The sequence below is a fragment of the Coregonus clupeaformis genome, unplaced genomic scaffold, assembly GCF_020615455.1.
Source record: "Coregonus clupeaformis isolate EN_2021a unplaced genomic scaffold, ASM2061545v1 scaf3332, whole genome shotgun sequence".
NCBI lineage: Eukaryota > Metazoa > Chordata > Actinopteri > Salmoniformes > Salmonidae > Coregonus > Coregonus clupeaformis.
The window spans coordinates 1-15,831 of record NW_025536786.1 but is presented as its reverse complement, the minus strand read 5'-3'; the positions used below and the strand labels follow the sequence as shown (position 1 = coordinate 15,831).

Below are 15,831 nucleotides of genomic sequence, written 5' to 3'. Positions count from 1 at the left end.
CCCCAGAAAAAGACCCAGCTACTCCTTACATGTGGGAATGCTCACTTCCGTGATTTCATATGGGAGTTGTCTTACCTTTAACCCTTGAGTAGGTGGTGGTGACATCTCAAATTCCATTGGAAAGCAATGAAATGAGAGGTGACAAATGCAATAGCCTATAGCTACCACAAGAGGACAGCATGTGTCCACAGTCTCTCTCCAGGTCAGTAAGGAGTGAGACAATAAAAATACATTCATGAACTTCTACATAACAATGAATTGGTAAGTTGTGGAAAATACTGTGTTTATTCTGAAAATAAGCACTATCAAAATATACATGTCTTTGATTTCATTTTGTGGATAAACCAATGGAAATTCGTACATTTAACAGAACCACAAGTGACGCAAGAAAAAATGTAACAGTCAGAGAATATAAAATAGCTCTTACAATTTCAGATGTACCATTGAGTCACCATGACAGCAGGTTTGTTTGATCATTCAATAAAATTAGTACATTTTATACAATGTCATATTTAAATTATACCTATATCACAGTGTAACTTCAACACAGAAACAAAACATGAGCCATCCTCGACTGGGTTTGGTGCCAGCAACAATTTGGGACTTGATAGTACATTTCTCCAATCTTTGACACACATTTGATCTTTGAAAGACTCTGACCAGGTAAAGTCTAAACATTATAGTGCATTCATTGACGCGTAAAAACAGTGCAACAATAATCTAAGGCAGAAAATATAAAGGTCTATTTTCTAAACACATCTCCGAGCAGTAAGAAGCGATTACACAGCAGAAGCAGGCATGACACCCCCAAACAACCGATGACATTGTTGTGAGTTGCAACATTTTGGCTCTGACTGACCTTAGCGTCAGGGCAGGCAAATCAGACAGCTGAGCCAGATTCAGCCGCGAGCAGGACAGAGCTGAGGCATCTAACAGTACTACAAGTACAGCCTCGGATGCCCAGGCTTCGCTCACATTGAAGTGAAAGCCTGAGACAGAGGCTACTTTTATTTTGATTTGTGCGATAGCATTGGATGCCCAGTATTTGACTGGCTAAGAGACTAGTAGGAAGACAATGACAATGTCTGGTTTCCAGTTTAGTTAAAGGGAGTAGCGGCAGCAAATTTAAAAGCAGCACTATAATAGCCATATCCGAAATGCATAACTGTACATGTGCCGGAGGCTTAGTGAGCAATACAACCATAGTTCATTTCTCTTGATAAATATACCAAGGTAAACAGTAGTGCTATAGATGAAATGGCATCCAAACAAGTAGCATGTTCACTAGTAAAACAAAGGCCATTGAAATCCCTAAATTGTTTTTGATGCATAAGGCTACTGTTGGTGATATTCCATCCCTTATAATGACACGGTCAGTACTTCTCTCCCATCGCCACTTGCCTGTGTGTGTGTGTGTCTTCCATGCTTCCTTCATTCAACCCTGCATGTAAGACTAAACCAAGCATCTCTCTCAAACATTACTGATGTCATCCTGTGATGGCCCGTTACACTCGTCCTCAGGCAGTGTGAAGCGGATGGCTCTTCTCCCAACCCCTCCTGATACGACTCAGCCGGAGAGCCACACACGGCAGGGACAGAGCCAGCCTCCCCAGCAGCACAGCCAGCTGCAGGGCCAGCACCAGCAGGAAGGTGGGAGGGAGGTAGAAGCGATACTGCTCCGGGTCCAAGCACCGGTCCCAGCCATAGGTCAGCGTGTGGAGGGTGGCCATCACCAGGGCGGTGTAGCCAAGTCTGGACTGGAGGGGAGAAAACGTATTTGAATTGAACTGAATCTGGGTGATAGCCGGCTTCAGATGTACTCACTATAAGTTAATTTGGTTTGAAATCCTGTTTTTTTTATTCAATACAATGTCAGGTCGTGAGATCCGATGGTGATGGCCCATTTTATATTGAACGTTTTAAAAAATACACTTCTGAACTTATAAATCCCCCAATACTCCATCCATACCCAAACAAACCCCTTTATGAAAGACTGTAAATGCAAACGAGGTTGGCCTACCCAGATGTACAGAACACCGGGGATCTGGCTGTTGACCTTTGAACCTTCTACATAACCTAATAACTCAACATCTTAGTGAGGTGAAAGGAAGTGGTGACTTGAGTGGTATATTATATGTGCAGTATATTAGCTCACGAGTGTAGTAAAGAGGCCCAAGGGGACAGTATGACCTACAAGCTCAACATTTGTCCTTAATGAGCCCCCTGTAGTCAGCGCGTGTGTGTGTCTGTGTGTGTGTTCCCTCTAATTATTAGCACAGTACAGGGCACTACAGAGAGCAGCTGAATTATAATTACCCTTGACAGGCGGGAAGGTTCACTGTCGTGACTCACCCATTTCATCCCCATCCCTAAGTATACTGAACAAAAATATAAACGCAACATGTAAAGTGTTGGTCCCATGTTTCATGAGCTGAAATAAAAAATCCCAGAAATGTTCCACAAGCACAAAAAGCTTATTTTTCTTACATTTTGTGCACACATTTGTTTACATCCCTGTTAGTGAGCATTTCTCCTTTGCCAAGATAATCCATCCACTTGACAGGTGTGGCATATTGTGCTGCCATCTTGTTAGAAGGTAACAGATTATTTTATTATATAGTGATTAAGAGTGACTTTCATTGTGTTCCATGGTGTTTAGCGCCCCCTAGTGGAGCTTTCTGGTACTTAGAATTGTGTAAAAAAAAAAAAAAACGAAGTAAAGTAGTCATTCTGCACGCAGACAAGCAGCTAGAAACAACGCTACTGTACAGTTCTTTCAGTGCAACTATTTCTTGTTACGCTTCAGCCTCGGAAAATATTTGTTTGTAAGTTCAATTCAAGCATATTGCAAGTGATGATAATATTGTTATTGACAGAATTGCTTACTTATCAATGTTAGTTGGTTACATTTACTCACGCAAATTGCATTGACTTTCATGGATGCCGTTAGCTGTATTAGTTTGCTCGTGCGTCATGTAAAAGAAGTGTAAAACATACTATAGTTTGTTACTGTTTCTAGTGTAATATGCTTTGTTATTGTACAGAGGTGTTTGTACATTATTAGAGTAATGAAAAGAGTTGGCTAGTTGTTACTCATAGAGTAATTATCTATTTGGTTTGTCGTCATGCCAGATATATGGTAACTTGGCACTTGCTTTGTATTTATGCAACTTCAACTTGAAATGTATAATGTACAGCTACAGTATGTCAATGTGAATTGAATACTAAAGTATATTATTTTCTGTATTTGCAGTTTCACAACATAAACGTTTTCAATACATTTGTTCAAGAAAAGTCACGCCTTGGAAGTTTTATTGAAGACTCAGTTGTTAGCTATCTGTCTAGTTTTGCACGGGAACGCAATTCCAGGGCAGAATAGTGAAAAAACATCATCACGGCGGGCTCAAGCACAAGAATAATCGCACGTGGTGGTTATGATTCTACGTTCATTAGCCAACAAAGCCTCTGATCCTAGGGATGACCAGCAGTCTACGATGCAGCAACCAGAGGCAAGTGTTCGACAGAAAGAGGAAGAGGAGCGAGTAAGAGAGATGGAGGAGCCTCTTCAGCACATTGAGACCAAGTCTCAGTCTACAAGATCAAGGTCATCAAAACAGTCAAGCAGATCCTCAACGGCGAGTTGTGCAGCCATCAAAGCACGTGCCAAGGCAGACGCAGTGCGTGCTCGAGTCTCCTATGCTGAAAAGGAAGCTTCTATGATGAAACAAAAAGCGGAACTGGATGCAAGTTTATATGTTCTCCATGTTGAGAGAACAGCTGCTGCTGCGTTGGCTGAAGCTGTAGCCTTTGAAGAAGCTGTAGAGTCTGAACGCAGAGAGCTCCACAGAGAACTCAACACAGGGACACAGCCCTTAAGTCCAGTCCAACGTACTTGTGAGTATGTGCAACAACATGCTAGGCCCTACTTTGCTGAAATGCCATTTGAAGTAGAGACACAAGAGCTTAGTGTTGACCCAGCTACAGGCCACAATCCAGAAAGTAGCAAACAACGGAGCATGAGCAGAGACTCTCCGTACAAAAGAAATGAAAAGCAGCATGGTGGAAAGGGAAAACAGACCCACTTCCAGTCACCGACACAAAGCTTCCCTGAGTCACAAGTGGCACCAGAACTCACCAAGTACCTCCTGCGCCGTGAGATGGTGAGTTCCGCACTCCTGAAGTTTGATGATCGTCCTGAAAATTATTGGGCATGGAAAGCATCTTTTCTCAATGCGACCAGAGACTTGAATCTATCAGCCAGGGAAGAGTTAGATCTAATTACCAAGTGGCTAGGGGCAGAGTCGTCTGAGCAAGCAAAGATAATTAGATCTGTCTATATTCTCAATGCAACAGCAGGGCTTAACATGGTCTGGCAACGACTAGAAGAGTGCTATGGTACACCCAAAGTGATCGAGAATGCACTGTTGAAGAAAATTGATGAATTTCCAAAACTGTCTAACAAAGACAATCACAAACTAAGAGAACTGGGTGACATTCTTCTCGAACTGGAGTGTGCTAAAGAAGAAGGGTACCTTCCAGGCCTCGCTTATCTGGACACATCTCGTGGGGTAAACCCTATAGTAGAGAAACTTCCATTCAGTTTACAAGAGAAATGGATAGCACAGGGATCCAAATACAAGGAGGACTATCGGGTAGCATTCCCACCATTCTCGTTTTTCTCGAGATTCATCAGGAACCAGGCGAAAATTAGAAACGACCCCAGCTTCACCCTCTACACCTCAACTACCCAGGTGTCTGTGAAAAGTGAGAAACCTGTCAGGTACAGCAGCAGGACACCTGTGACTGTACACAAAACAGATGTGTCATCTGAGCCCTCAGACCACCAAACCAAACCCAGTAAGACAAAGGTTGAAAGCCCTGACCATCACTGTCCAATACATAACAAGCCTCATCCTCTTAAAAAGTGTCGCGGATTTAGATACAAAAAGCTAGATGAGCGCAAATCATATCTCAAAGAGAATGGCATTTGTTTCCGATGTTGTGGGTCAACTCAGCACAGAGCTAAAGACTGTAAGGTGTCAATCAAGTGCTCCGAGTGTGACAGCGACAGACATCTTGCTGCTCTGCATCCAGGTCCAGCTCCTTCAACGATAGACACCGCTACAGCAGAGAAAGAGCATGGCGGGGAGCAAGGTGAAGATGCTCTTCTATCAGTCACCTCAAAGTGTACCGAGATCTGTGGTGAGGCAGCCAATCCAAGATCATGTTCAAAAATATGCCTAGTCAAAGCTTATCTAGCTGGGAAAAGAGAGAAAGCTGTCAAAATGTATGCAGTGCTTGATGAACAGAGCAACAAATCTCTGGCCAAGACAGAGTTTTTCAATCTCTTCAACATCAATGACAACTCTGCTCCATACACTTCAGGCAGGAGAGGCAGGAGAGCCGTCAACTTCATGGTGGAGTCTATAGACGGACACAAGCAGCTCACTCTCCCTACTCTGATAGAGTGTGACATGATGCCAGACGATAGAATGGAGATTCCCTCCCCAGACATTGCGCATCATCATCCCCATCTGCAACCAGTGGCGGACAAAATTCCAGCTGTGGACCCAGACGCTCCCATCCTCCTGCTCTTAGGACGAGACATCTTAAGGGTACACAAGGTACGAGAACAAATCAATGGGCCCCACGACACTCCTTATGCACAGCGACTCGACCTCGGGTGGGTCATCGTGGGTGAAGTTTGTCTGCGAACGGCTCACCGACCAGCCAGTGTTAACGTGTTCAGGACAAACATACTTCAAAATGGTCGCACGTCCTATCTGAGCCCTTGCCCTGACATCATCCAGGTGAAAGAGAACTACAGCAGCGTAGCTCAGCAACACATTTCTCTCTCTACAGGGCACTCGAGAGATCCAAGCACAACTGTGAACACAGACAGCCTGGGATGTTCCGTGTTCAACAAAACACAAGACGATGATAAACCAGCACCATCTGTGGAAGACAAAGCTTTCTTGGACATTATGGACAAACAGGTTTTCCAGGATGATGGAAACAACTGGGTGGCTCCACTACCCTTTCGCCCCACTAGACGTCATCTTCCTAATAACAGGGAGCAGGCCATGAAGCGTCTCACATCACTTCGTAGGACTTTAGACAAAAAGCCTGACATGAAACTTCAATTTATTGACTTCATGCAAAAGATGCTGGATAACGACCAAGCTGAACATTCTCCGACACTAGAGGGAGACAAAGAACGCTGGTATCTGCCAATATTTGGTGTTTACCATCCACAAAAGCCTGAACAAATAAGAGTGGTGTTTGACTCCAGCGCTGAGTGTCAAGGCGTGTCACTGAACGACGTCCTGCTCAGGGGTCCAGACTTAAACAACACACTCTTGGGCGTCTTAATGCGCTTCCGCAAGGATGGCATTGCACTAACGACAGATGTGCAACAAATGTTTTACTGTTTTGGTGTACGTGAGGATCACAGAGATTACTTAAGGTTTCTCTGGTATGAAGACAACAAACCAGATAGAAACATAACTGAGTACAGGATGAAAGTCCATGTATTTGGGAACAGCCCCTCACCAGCCGTAGCCATCTACTGCATGAGACGAGCAGCTCTACAGGGTGAGAAGGAATACGGGTCAGAACCCAAGCAGTTTGTAGTGAGGAACTTTTATGTCGATGATGGGCTGATATCAGTAGCTACTCCAGAAGAAGCTATCAACATTATGAGAAAAACACAAGCAATGTTAGCGGAGTCCAACATGAAACTACACAAGATTGCATCCAATAGCAAAACAGTTATGGAAGCCTTCCCCATGGAGGACCGTGCCAAGGACTTAAAAGACTTGGAACTCGGAGTAGATCCTCTCCCTTTTCAACGGAGCCTGGGACTTTCCTGGAACCTGGAAACAGACAGCTTCACATTCCAGGTGTCCCACAATGAGAAGCCTTTTACACGGAGAGGCATCCTGTCCACAGTGAATAGTCTTTATGACCCCCTTGGGTTTGTGGCTCCAATAACAATGCAAGGGAAAGCCTTAATCAGAGAACTCTCTTCTGATCAGAGTGAGTGGGATGCCCCCCTTCCCACAGAAAAAGAAGAGGAATGGAAAATGTGGAAGGAATCTTTGATGGAGTTGGAACATCTGTATATTCAGCGGCCCTACATCCTAGTCTCCTTGTCTACCACTCAAAGAAGAGAGCTGCACATCTTCTCGGATGCCTCTACAGTAGCCATAGGAGCGGTAGCCTATCTGAGAGTTATTGACTCGGAAGGTCAATGCCATGTTGGATTTGTCATGGGGAAATCTAAATTGGCCCCTCGACCGCCCACACTATCCCATGCCTAGAACTGTGTGCGGCTGTGCTAGCTGTTGAGATGTATGAACTGATCAGAGACGAAATAGACATTGATGTAAATGCAGCCAAGTTCTACACAGACAGTAAGATAGTTCTCGGTTACATCCACAATGTCACCAAAATATTTTATGTGTATGTTGCCAATAGGGTAACTCGTATCAGGAAGTCTACCCATCCAGACCAGTGGTGTTACGTAAACACTGACAGCAATCCAGCAGACCATGCAACCAGGCCCATACGAGCCGCACTCTTAAAGCACACCAGTTGGTTCTCAGGTCCCCCCTTTTCTGGCTCAAGCAAACTCAAGTGAGTCTGAGACCATCAATTTTGACCTTGTAGAGCCTGACGCAGACGCAGAGATTCGGCCAGACGTCACTGCCTTCGTCACTAAGGTTTCTGGAGCTCAATTCGGCTCTCATCGCTTTGAGAGGTTCTCGAACTGGAAAGCTCTCAATCGAGCCACAGCACGACTCATTCATGTTGCCAGATCCTTTCACGAAAGTGCGGACGACAACAACTGCAGAGGCTGGCATCAGTGTAAAAAACCATGCAGTACAAGTGAGTTGTCACAAGCCAAAACAACAATCATTCACTGTGTGCAACATGAAGCCTTCAAAGAGGGAATTCAAATGCCTTGAGAAAGGAAAAGAGTTACCAAAACAAAGTACACTCAAAAAGCTGAACCCAGTGATTGATGAGGATGGGTTGCTGAGGGTGGGAGGCCGATTATCCTCTGCCGACCTGTCACAAGACGAAAAACATCCTCTCATCATCCCACGGACGCATCATGTCGCCACTCTGCTGGTAAGACATTATCACGAGCAAGTGGCTCACCAGGGCCGTCATTTTTCAGATGGAGCTATTCGAGCAGCAGGCTTCTGGATTATTGGGAGCAAACATCTGGTCTCTGGTATCATCCACAAGTGTGTCACCTGCCGTAAGGTTAGAGGAAAGTCAGTTGACCAAAAGATGGCGGACTTACCTGCAGACAGACTCACATCAGAGCCACCATTCACCAGTGTTGGACTTGATGTGTTTGGACCATGGAATGTCATAACTCGTCGCACTAGAGGTGGTAGTGCAGACTCCAAGCGCTGGGCGGTACTCTTTACATGTATGTCTACTAGAGCAGTCCATATTGAGCTCATCGAATCCATGTCCACATCCAGCTTCATCAACGCACTGAGGCGTTTTTTCTCTATCCGTGGTCCAGCAAAAGTGCTACGCTCTGATCGAGGTACAAACTTTATAGGTGCCTGCAGGGAACTGGGAATCGACACAAATGACTCAGAGTTGACTAAATACCTCTCAGACAAGGGATGTACTTGGATATTTAATCCCCCACACTCGTCTCATATGGGTGGTTCTTGGGAGAGACTCATTGGGGTTGCCAGACGTATCCTTGATGCTATGCTGTTTCAGACGGGCTCCACTCGTCTCACACATGAGGTCTTGAGCACTCTTATGTCTGAAGTTATGGCAATAATCAATGCGAGACCCCTAGTGTCAGTGTCAACCGATCCTGACATGCCTGCCATTCTTACACCCTCAATGTTACTGACACAAAAGACCAACGCTACCTCAGCCCCTTCTGGATATTTCCACATGAACGATCTTCATGGAAAACAGGGGAAGCAAGTCCAGTGTCTCGCTGACACTTTTTGGAAAAGGTGGAGACAGGAGTACCTGACAACACTGCAGAGACGCAGAAAATGGACAGCAGAAAAGCCAAATGTGAAAGTGGGAGATGTTGTCTTATTGAAAGACAGTCAGACGCACAGAAATGACTGGCCAGTCGGACTTGTGGTCAAAACCTTTCCCAGTACTGACGAAAAGGTCAGGAAAGTAGAACTAAAGGTTGTCAAGCAAGGGATTGCTAAGGTGTTTCTGAGACCAATCTCAGAGTTTGAGTTTGAGTTTATTTTTACAGGGACAGTGCACATTAATCAACGTTTCAGTAAAAGTGCCGGTTTTAGCCAGCCGGCTAATTTTCAACCGCAGTCCCTGGGCAGGTTATTAAAAACAATTACAATATAGACAATAACAACATAGAACAAGACATAGCATACAGACATAGCAACATAGGACAAACAAGACGTAGCATACAGACCGAGCAACATAGAACAAAAAGCAGCAAGACAAAATTCATAAAAGCAACAAAGTGTTTCCACACCTCACAAGTTACAGACAACAGACATGGAAAGCGGCAACACACAGCTAGGGACCATGTTCACAAATCTGATTGACCTTTAGCCATGTCTTCAAGCATTTTGTGAAAGTGTGATATGTGGTGCAGTTATGTGTGTCTGATGGCAGTGTATTCCAGACATGGGAAGCTCTCACAGAAAAAGCGGATTTACTAAAGGTGCTTTTCCTTAGGGGAACTACACAGTCACCTCTCATGGCAGACCTTGTGGATCTGCTGCCATATGTTTGGGTTTTCTGTTTAACAAAAATACTGAGTGGAGGGGGGAGCCAAGCCATTTAGGATCTTGAATACAAGACATGCATCGGTGTATTGCACAAGATTTTCCCAACTCAGGAGCTCATGCTTTCTAAGGATGTGACAGTGATGATGGCTATTGGGCTTCCTATCAAGCACTTTGAGAGCCTGTTTGTAGACAGACTGAATAGGTCTTACTGTTGTACAGCAAGCTTGGGCCCAACTAGTCAAGCAGTATGTTAAGTGGGGGAGTATCATAGATTTGAAGTACAGTTTTGCTACCTCTGTAGTCAAACAATTTCGTATAAATCGGAAATTAGCTAGGTTGAATTTGGTTATTTGAATTACCTTTTTCACATGCTTTTTAAAAGAGAGGTTGGAATCAAGTATGATGCCAAGGTACTTAAAATCAGATACCCCCTGGAGCTTCTCCCCTGACACTGTCACGGTTCAGACAGACGACAAGAGGACCACAATTGCGTCACACCAGAAAGTTTATTTAAACTTAAGGGGAAAGGGATGTAGGGAGTGAGTGAAGGCTCCAGGGGTTATCCCGTCCGATGTGCTGGGTCTGTGCCTCCCCCCAGTGGCAGCGATGCGTCCGATGACGCCGGTGGTTGGTGGTCCAGAAGTCCTGGGGGGGGGAGGAAACACAGACACAACGGGGCGGATGAAAACAGGCAGAAGTACAGTTCAAGGGAAATCCAAAATCGTTGTAGCAAGGCAGAAGGCTGGTCAGAGTTACCGGGGTCGAAGAGTAGTCAGGAGTCGTAATGGCAGGAAGCAGGTCTGGTTCTCCTGGGGCAGAAGAGTATCCAGGAATCAGGCAGGTCCGGGGTCACAAAACAGGGGTGAGCCAAAGCGCGAGCACACAGGTTCCGGGTGTGAGCTTTGCAGACGATCTGACAAAGGAGAGCTGAAAGACAGGGCTATAAATACTGGGAGAGGTTAGTGGGTAATGCAGCGCAGCTGGCAGAGTAATTAGAGCCGAGCAGAGCAGGGACAGGTGGAGCTAGTTAGGCTGAGTAGAGAGAGAGTGGTGAGCAGAGTGGAAACAACTTAAGGTGGTAACCCAGTGGAGTGAGAGGGCTCATGACAGACACATAGACTTCTGGCTCAGTAGCATCTGTTGCCCCCTTTGTGAAGAACATGCAAACTGTTTTTTTCACATTGAGATGCAAACACGAGTCACTGAGGCACTTTGTAACCTGGACCATTACAGTAGTGAGTTCTTGTGCAGCTTGTTGTTTGCTCTTTGCATGCACATATATCACTGTATCATCTGCATACATTTGAACTTCAGACCCAGTACAGACAGAAGGCAGATCATTAATGTACAGGCTGAACAGGAGGGGCCCCAGTATTGACCCTTGGGGCACACCCACATCATAGCTAAGAGTGGGCGACAGCTCATTGCTCACTCTGACACACTGAGTTCTGCCTTCAAGGTATGATTTCATCCATCTCAAGGCATCGGGGAAAAGTTGAACTTGGACAATTTTGTGATGAGAATCTCATGGTTAACAGTATCAAAAGCCTTCCTTAGGTCCAGAAACACAGCCCCAACAACGCCCCCTTTGTCCATCTTGGACTTCACATTTTCCAGAAAAAAGCAGTTGGCCATTTCTGTGGAGTGTTTCGCTCTGAAGCCAAACTGCATGGAATGTAATGTGAAGGGGCTGTTGTTGAGGTGGGCAATCAGTTGTTCTGCTACACACTTTTCAACAATCTTTGACACCACAGGTAGTATACTAATGGGCCTGTAGTTACTCACATCAGCAGGGTCGCCTGATTTAAAGATGGCCGTTATTATGGCCGACTTCCATACCCTTGGAAACACCCCGAGACCAATAGATGTGTTGGTGACCTTAGTAATGGGGCCAATGAGTGACTCTTTGTAGTTTTTAAGAAAGGTAGAGTCCATCCCAAACACATCTTTGGCTTTAGAGTTCTTTAGTGAGCTAATCACCTTGTCTACCTTTGACTCAGAAACCTCCCTTATGATGAAGACAGGTTGAGCATCATTTACTAGCACTGAGCCCAAGAAACCAGTGGAGGGGTTCTGTGTCAGTACCCTGACAGAGTCAATAAAGTAGGAATTGAAGGCTATTGCTATTTCGACTGCATCCTGTGTTAGATTGTTATTCAACCATGATTTCTAGAGAGATTGTTGTTCTTCTTTCTGAAGCATCCTAGAGGCAAAATATTTTATTTCATAGTGGCACAATTTCATTATACCAGGTGGGGAGTGTGCTGCCATCTTGTTAGAAGGTAACAGATTATTTTATTATAGTGATTAAGAGTGACTTTCATTGTGTTCCATGGTGTTTAGCGCCCCCTAGTGGAGCTTTCTGGTACCTAGAATTATGTACAACAACAAAAAACGGAAGTAAAGTAGTCATTCTGCACGCAGACAAGCAGCTAGAAACAACGCTACTGTACAGTTCTTTCAGTGCAACTATTTCTTGTTACGCTTCAGCCTCGGAAAATATTTGTTTGTAAGTTCAATTCAAGCATATTGCAAGTGATGATAATATTGTTATTGACAGAATTGCTTACTTATCAATGTTAGTTGGTTACATTTACTCACGCAAATTGCATTGACTTTCATGGATGCCGTTAGCTGTATTAGTTTGCTCGTGCGTCATGTAAAACATACTATAGTTTGTTACTGTTTCTAGTGTAATATGCTTTGTTATTGTACAGAGGTGTTTGTACATTATTAGAGTAATGAAAGGAGTTGGCTAGTTGTTACTCATAGAGTAATTATCTATTTGGTTTGTCGTCATGCCAGATATATGGTAACTTGGCACTTGCTTTGTATTTATGCAACTTCAACTTGAAATGTATAATGTACAGCTACAGTATGTCAATGTGAATTGAATACTAAAGTATATTATTTTCTGTATTTGCAGTTTCACAACATAAACGTTTTCAATACATTCGTTCAAGAAAAGTCACGCCTTGGAAGTTTTATTGAAGACTCAGTTGTTAGCTATCTGTCTAGTTTTGCACGGGAACGCAATTCCAGGGCAGAATACATATCAAGAAGCTGATTAAACAGCATGATCATCACACAGGTTCACGTTGTGCTGAGGACAATAAAAGGCCACTTTAAAATGTGCAGTTTTGTCACAACACAATGCCAGAGATGTCTCAAGTTGAGGGAGTGTACAATTGGCATGCTGACTGCAGGAATGTCCACCAGAGCTGTTGCCAGAGAATTGAATGTTCATTTCTCTACCATAAGCTGCCTCCAATAAAATTTTACAGAATTTGGCAGTACATCCAACTGGCCTCACAACTGCAGACCACATGTAACCACACCAGCCCAGGACCTCCACATCCGGCTTCTTCACCTGCGGGATCGTCAGAGGGAGGGTGGGGGGGGTATGTTGAGGAGTATTTCTGTCCGTAATAAAGCCCTTTTGTGGGGAAAAACTCATTCTGATTGGCTGGGCCTGGCTTCCCAGTGGGTGAGCCTATTCCCTCCAGGGCCCACCCATGGCTGCACTGCTGCCCAGTCATGTGAAATCCATAGATTAGGGCCTAATTTATTTATTTAAATTGACTATTTTCCTTATAAGAACTGTAACTCAGTAAAATCGTTGAGATTGTTGCATTTATACTTTTGTTCAGGATACATGTTTATTACTTTTATACTTAATGCATCTCATTTTACCAATAATTATACAAGGCTCTGTTAAGAAAGTCTGGGCAAGTTAACAGTTCCTAATACCAGCCTAACTCACTTAAAGCCATGTCCGTCTGTCGTCTGCACTATGAATCAGCAGGACTGAACTCACTACATTATGTCTGGCTGGCTGCAAGCTTAAGGGACTGCAAGACTGTAATCTTGATGGAGAATAATGCTCAAATGTTTTACTGCGGCTCCGGGCTGTTGGCAGACAGGCCATTCTGACAGGCCAAGCAGAACCCAGGCCTTTTATCACAGGGACTAGCAGCATGTGACTAATCTGGCGCCGACTGGATCAGCTTAACATACATATGAAGGGGAAGTTCTAAAAGCTCCAAAGAAGGACAAATCCCTGGAAAATGGAACCATTATAGTAAAGTTCCCCCTTTATGAATTCCGAGGCATGCGAGAAGAAGAGTTGACACGCATAGCTCAGAGGTTGTCTTTCTACAGTAGGCTACAATGTTAATGTGTTTTGCCAGTCTTCGACTGCTCCATTGACTTACTGCTCATGTACACAGAAAAGGTGTGTGTGTGCAAATGTGCTGACCTGTACGAAGCTGAACTCCCTCCAGTTGAGAGATTTGCCCACGGTGGGCAGTGAGGAGATAGCCAGCAGAGAGAGCAGGCCCAGGGCCAGGATGCCTATAGACAGATACAGCTCCATCCTTCACACCTTCTCCTCTACCCACGAGTCCTCCTGGCCTGCCTTCACCTGCACAGCAAACACACATTGTTGCTTACTGTGAGGTCAGGTGGTTACACTATAATATGCATAATCCATTAAAAATGTTTTACCATATTGAAAACGTTATAAATGCTGATGAGTAGAAATGTTTTTAATGCTTATGTTTAGACCCATACATTTATACTTCAATACTAATTCATTTATAGTATGTAGGCTACACTATTTATAAATAGTTTGATGACGCTTTCTCACCTGTTTGAAGGCAGCATTGAGCAGACTGTAGCGTGCAGACCTGCGCATGGGCAAACACAGGCTATAGACGGCATGCAGGGCTGCGCAGAGGAAGGCACAGAGGCCCAACTGCTTCCCGAAGCTGCAGCCAGCGATCCAACCAGTTGGGGAAGCGCCTGTACTTGGTGCCCCACGACAGCTGCAGGAAGGCAGCCACGAGGCCCGGCAGGTAGACCAGAGCCAGGGTCACCAAGGCCACCGAGGGGAGAGTCACGTTTACCACCTCCACCGGCATTTTGTAGAATGCGCTCTTCCCCGCCGTGGCGTAAGGGTGGATGACGTCACGTAGGAAGTTGTAGGCATAGAAGAAGAGGAAAAGGCAGAGGGTGGAGAGACACCACGAAGGGAAGAGGTACAGGGGGGTGTTCTCTATCTCCTGGGCAGAGGAGAGGCGGCCCATGTCAACAGGGATGAAGCCTAGACTGCGGCAGATCTGGAGTACAGTGCTCTTGGCCCTACTGCTGTCACTGCAAATCAGCACCTGGATAGTAAAGAGAAGAGTGTCAGCTAAGGGAAGGGAATCTTCACCAAGGAGAACCCAACTGAAGAGACACTATACTTCACCAATAGCCTACCCTACATCACATCGTTTAGCTACAGTGACATCGTATGACCAACACCTGTGAGAATATGGTTGCAAGATGAGAATGTGTGAAACATCTAACATTACATAAACTGCAGACATTGTCCGGTTTAGAGCAAAAAATATATAAAAACTGTACGTCCAAATGTCATTCAGAGTAGTAATGTCTGTCTGTCTGTCTCTTCTCTGGCACTGTTGTGTGTTCAGAGGACTTAGGCCTTACCTGTCTGCTGCCGTCCCGTGGCCCCGTCTGCAGGCTCCAGGCCGAGATCACATTGAAGCCCTTCACCACACTGCTCTCTGGGAACATATCGGCCAGCTGCTCCGCGTAGGACTGCTTATCCCTGTTGATCTTAGTACCGTTACTAACATCCACCAGAATCTTCCCCACTAGCGGCTCCCTCAGCCCAGCCAGGGTGGAGTAGTGCTCGGGGAAGAGGGCCACGAACACCAGGTCGGCCTGGGTGGCAGCCTGGTGCTGGGTGGTCACCTCAGCCTCCTCGGGAAAGAGGGAGGCACAGCGCTTGGGGTTGCGGCTGCCCACCACCACCCGGTACCCGGAAGCTACCAGCCCGGTGGCTAAGGAGCGGGAGAAGTCACCTGTGCCCAGGATGCCAACCAAGGGGGTACCTGGATCGGAAATTGAGGTTTTGAGGTGTCTGGGGCTGGCACCACCCCATATTAGAGGCTTCTTCATCTCCTCCTGGGGCATCCTGTCCTGCGCTGAAAAAACAAAAGGTCACTAACAGTGTCACATGTCTATCAATAGACAATTGTGTCTGTGCAGCATTCAATGT

At 45.3% G+C, this 15,831-nt stretch overlaps 1 protein-coding gene and 1 pseudogene across 1 annotated transcript; one reads left to right on the top strand and one right to left on the bottom strand.

The window, feature by feature from the left end:
- Positions 1-262: 262 nt before the first annotated feature.
- On the bottom strand, positions 263-15,777 carry LOC123489806 (annotated as a pseudogene).
- LOC123489807 lies at positions 7,959-12,006 on the top strand. The gene is made up of 2 exons (XM_045220198.1): positions 7,959-9,237; positions 11,942-12,006. Exons 1-2 carry the CDS (start codon positions 8,302-8,304, stop codon positions 11,969-11,971), a joined length of 966 nt encoding a protein of 321 aa, XP_045076133.1. The 5' UTR covers positions 7,959-8,301; the 3' UTR covers positions 11,972-12,006.
- Positions 15,778-15,831: the final 54 nt, after the last annotated feature.

Coding starts and splice junctions, on each gene's coding strand:
- LOC123489807 (XM_045220198.1), top strand. CDS start 8,302: ATGGCGGACTTACCTGCAGACAGACTCACATCAGAGCCACCATTCACC. Junction 9,238..11,941: donor TTCTGAGACCAATCTCAGAG/TTTGAGTTTGAG, acceptor ATTTCTAGAGAG/ATTGTTGTTCTTCTTTCTGA.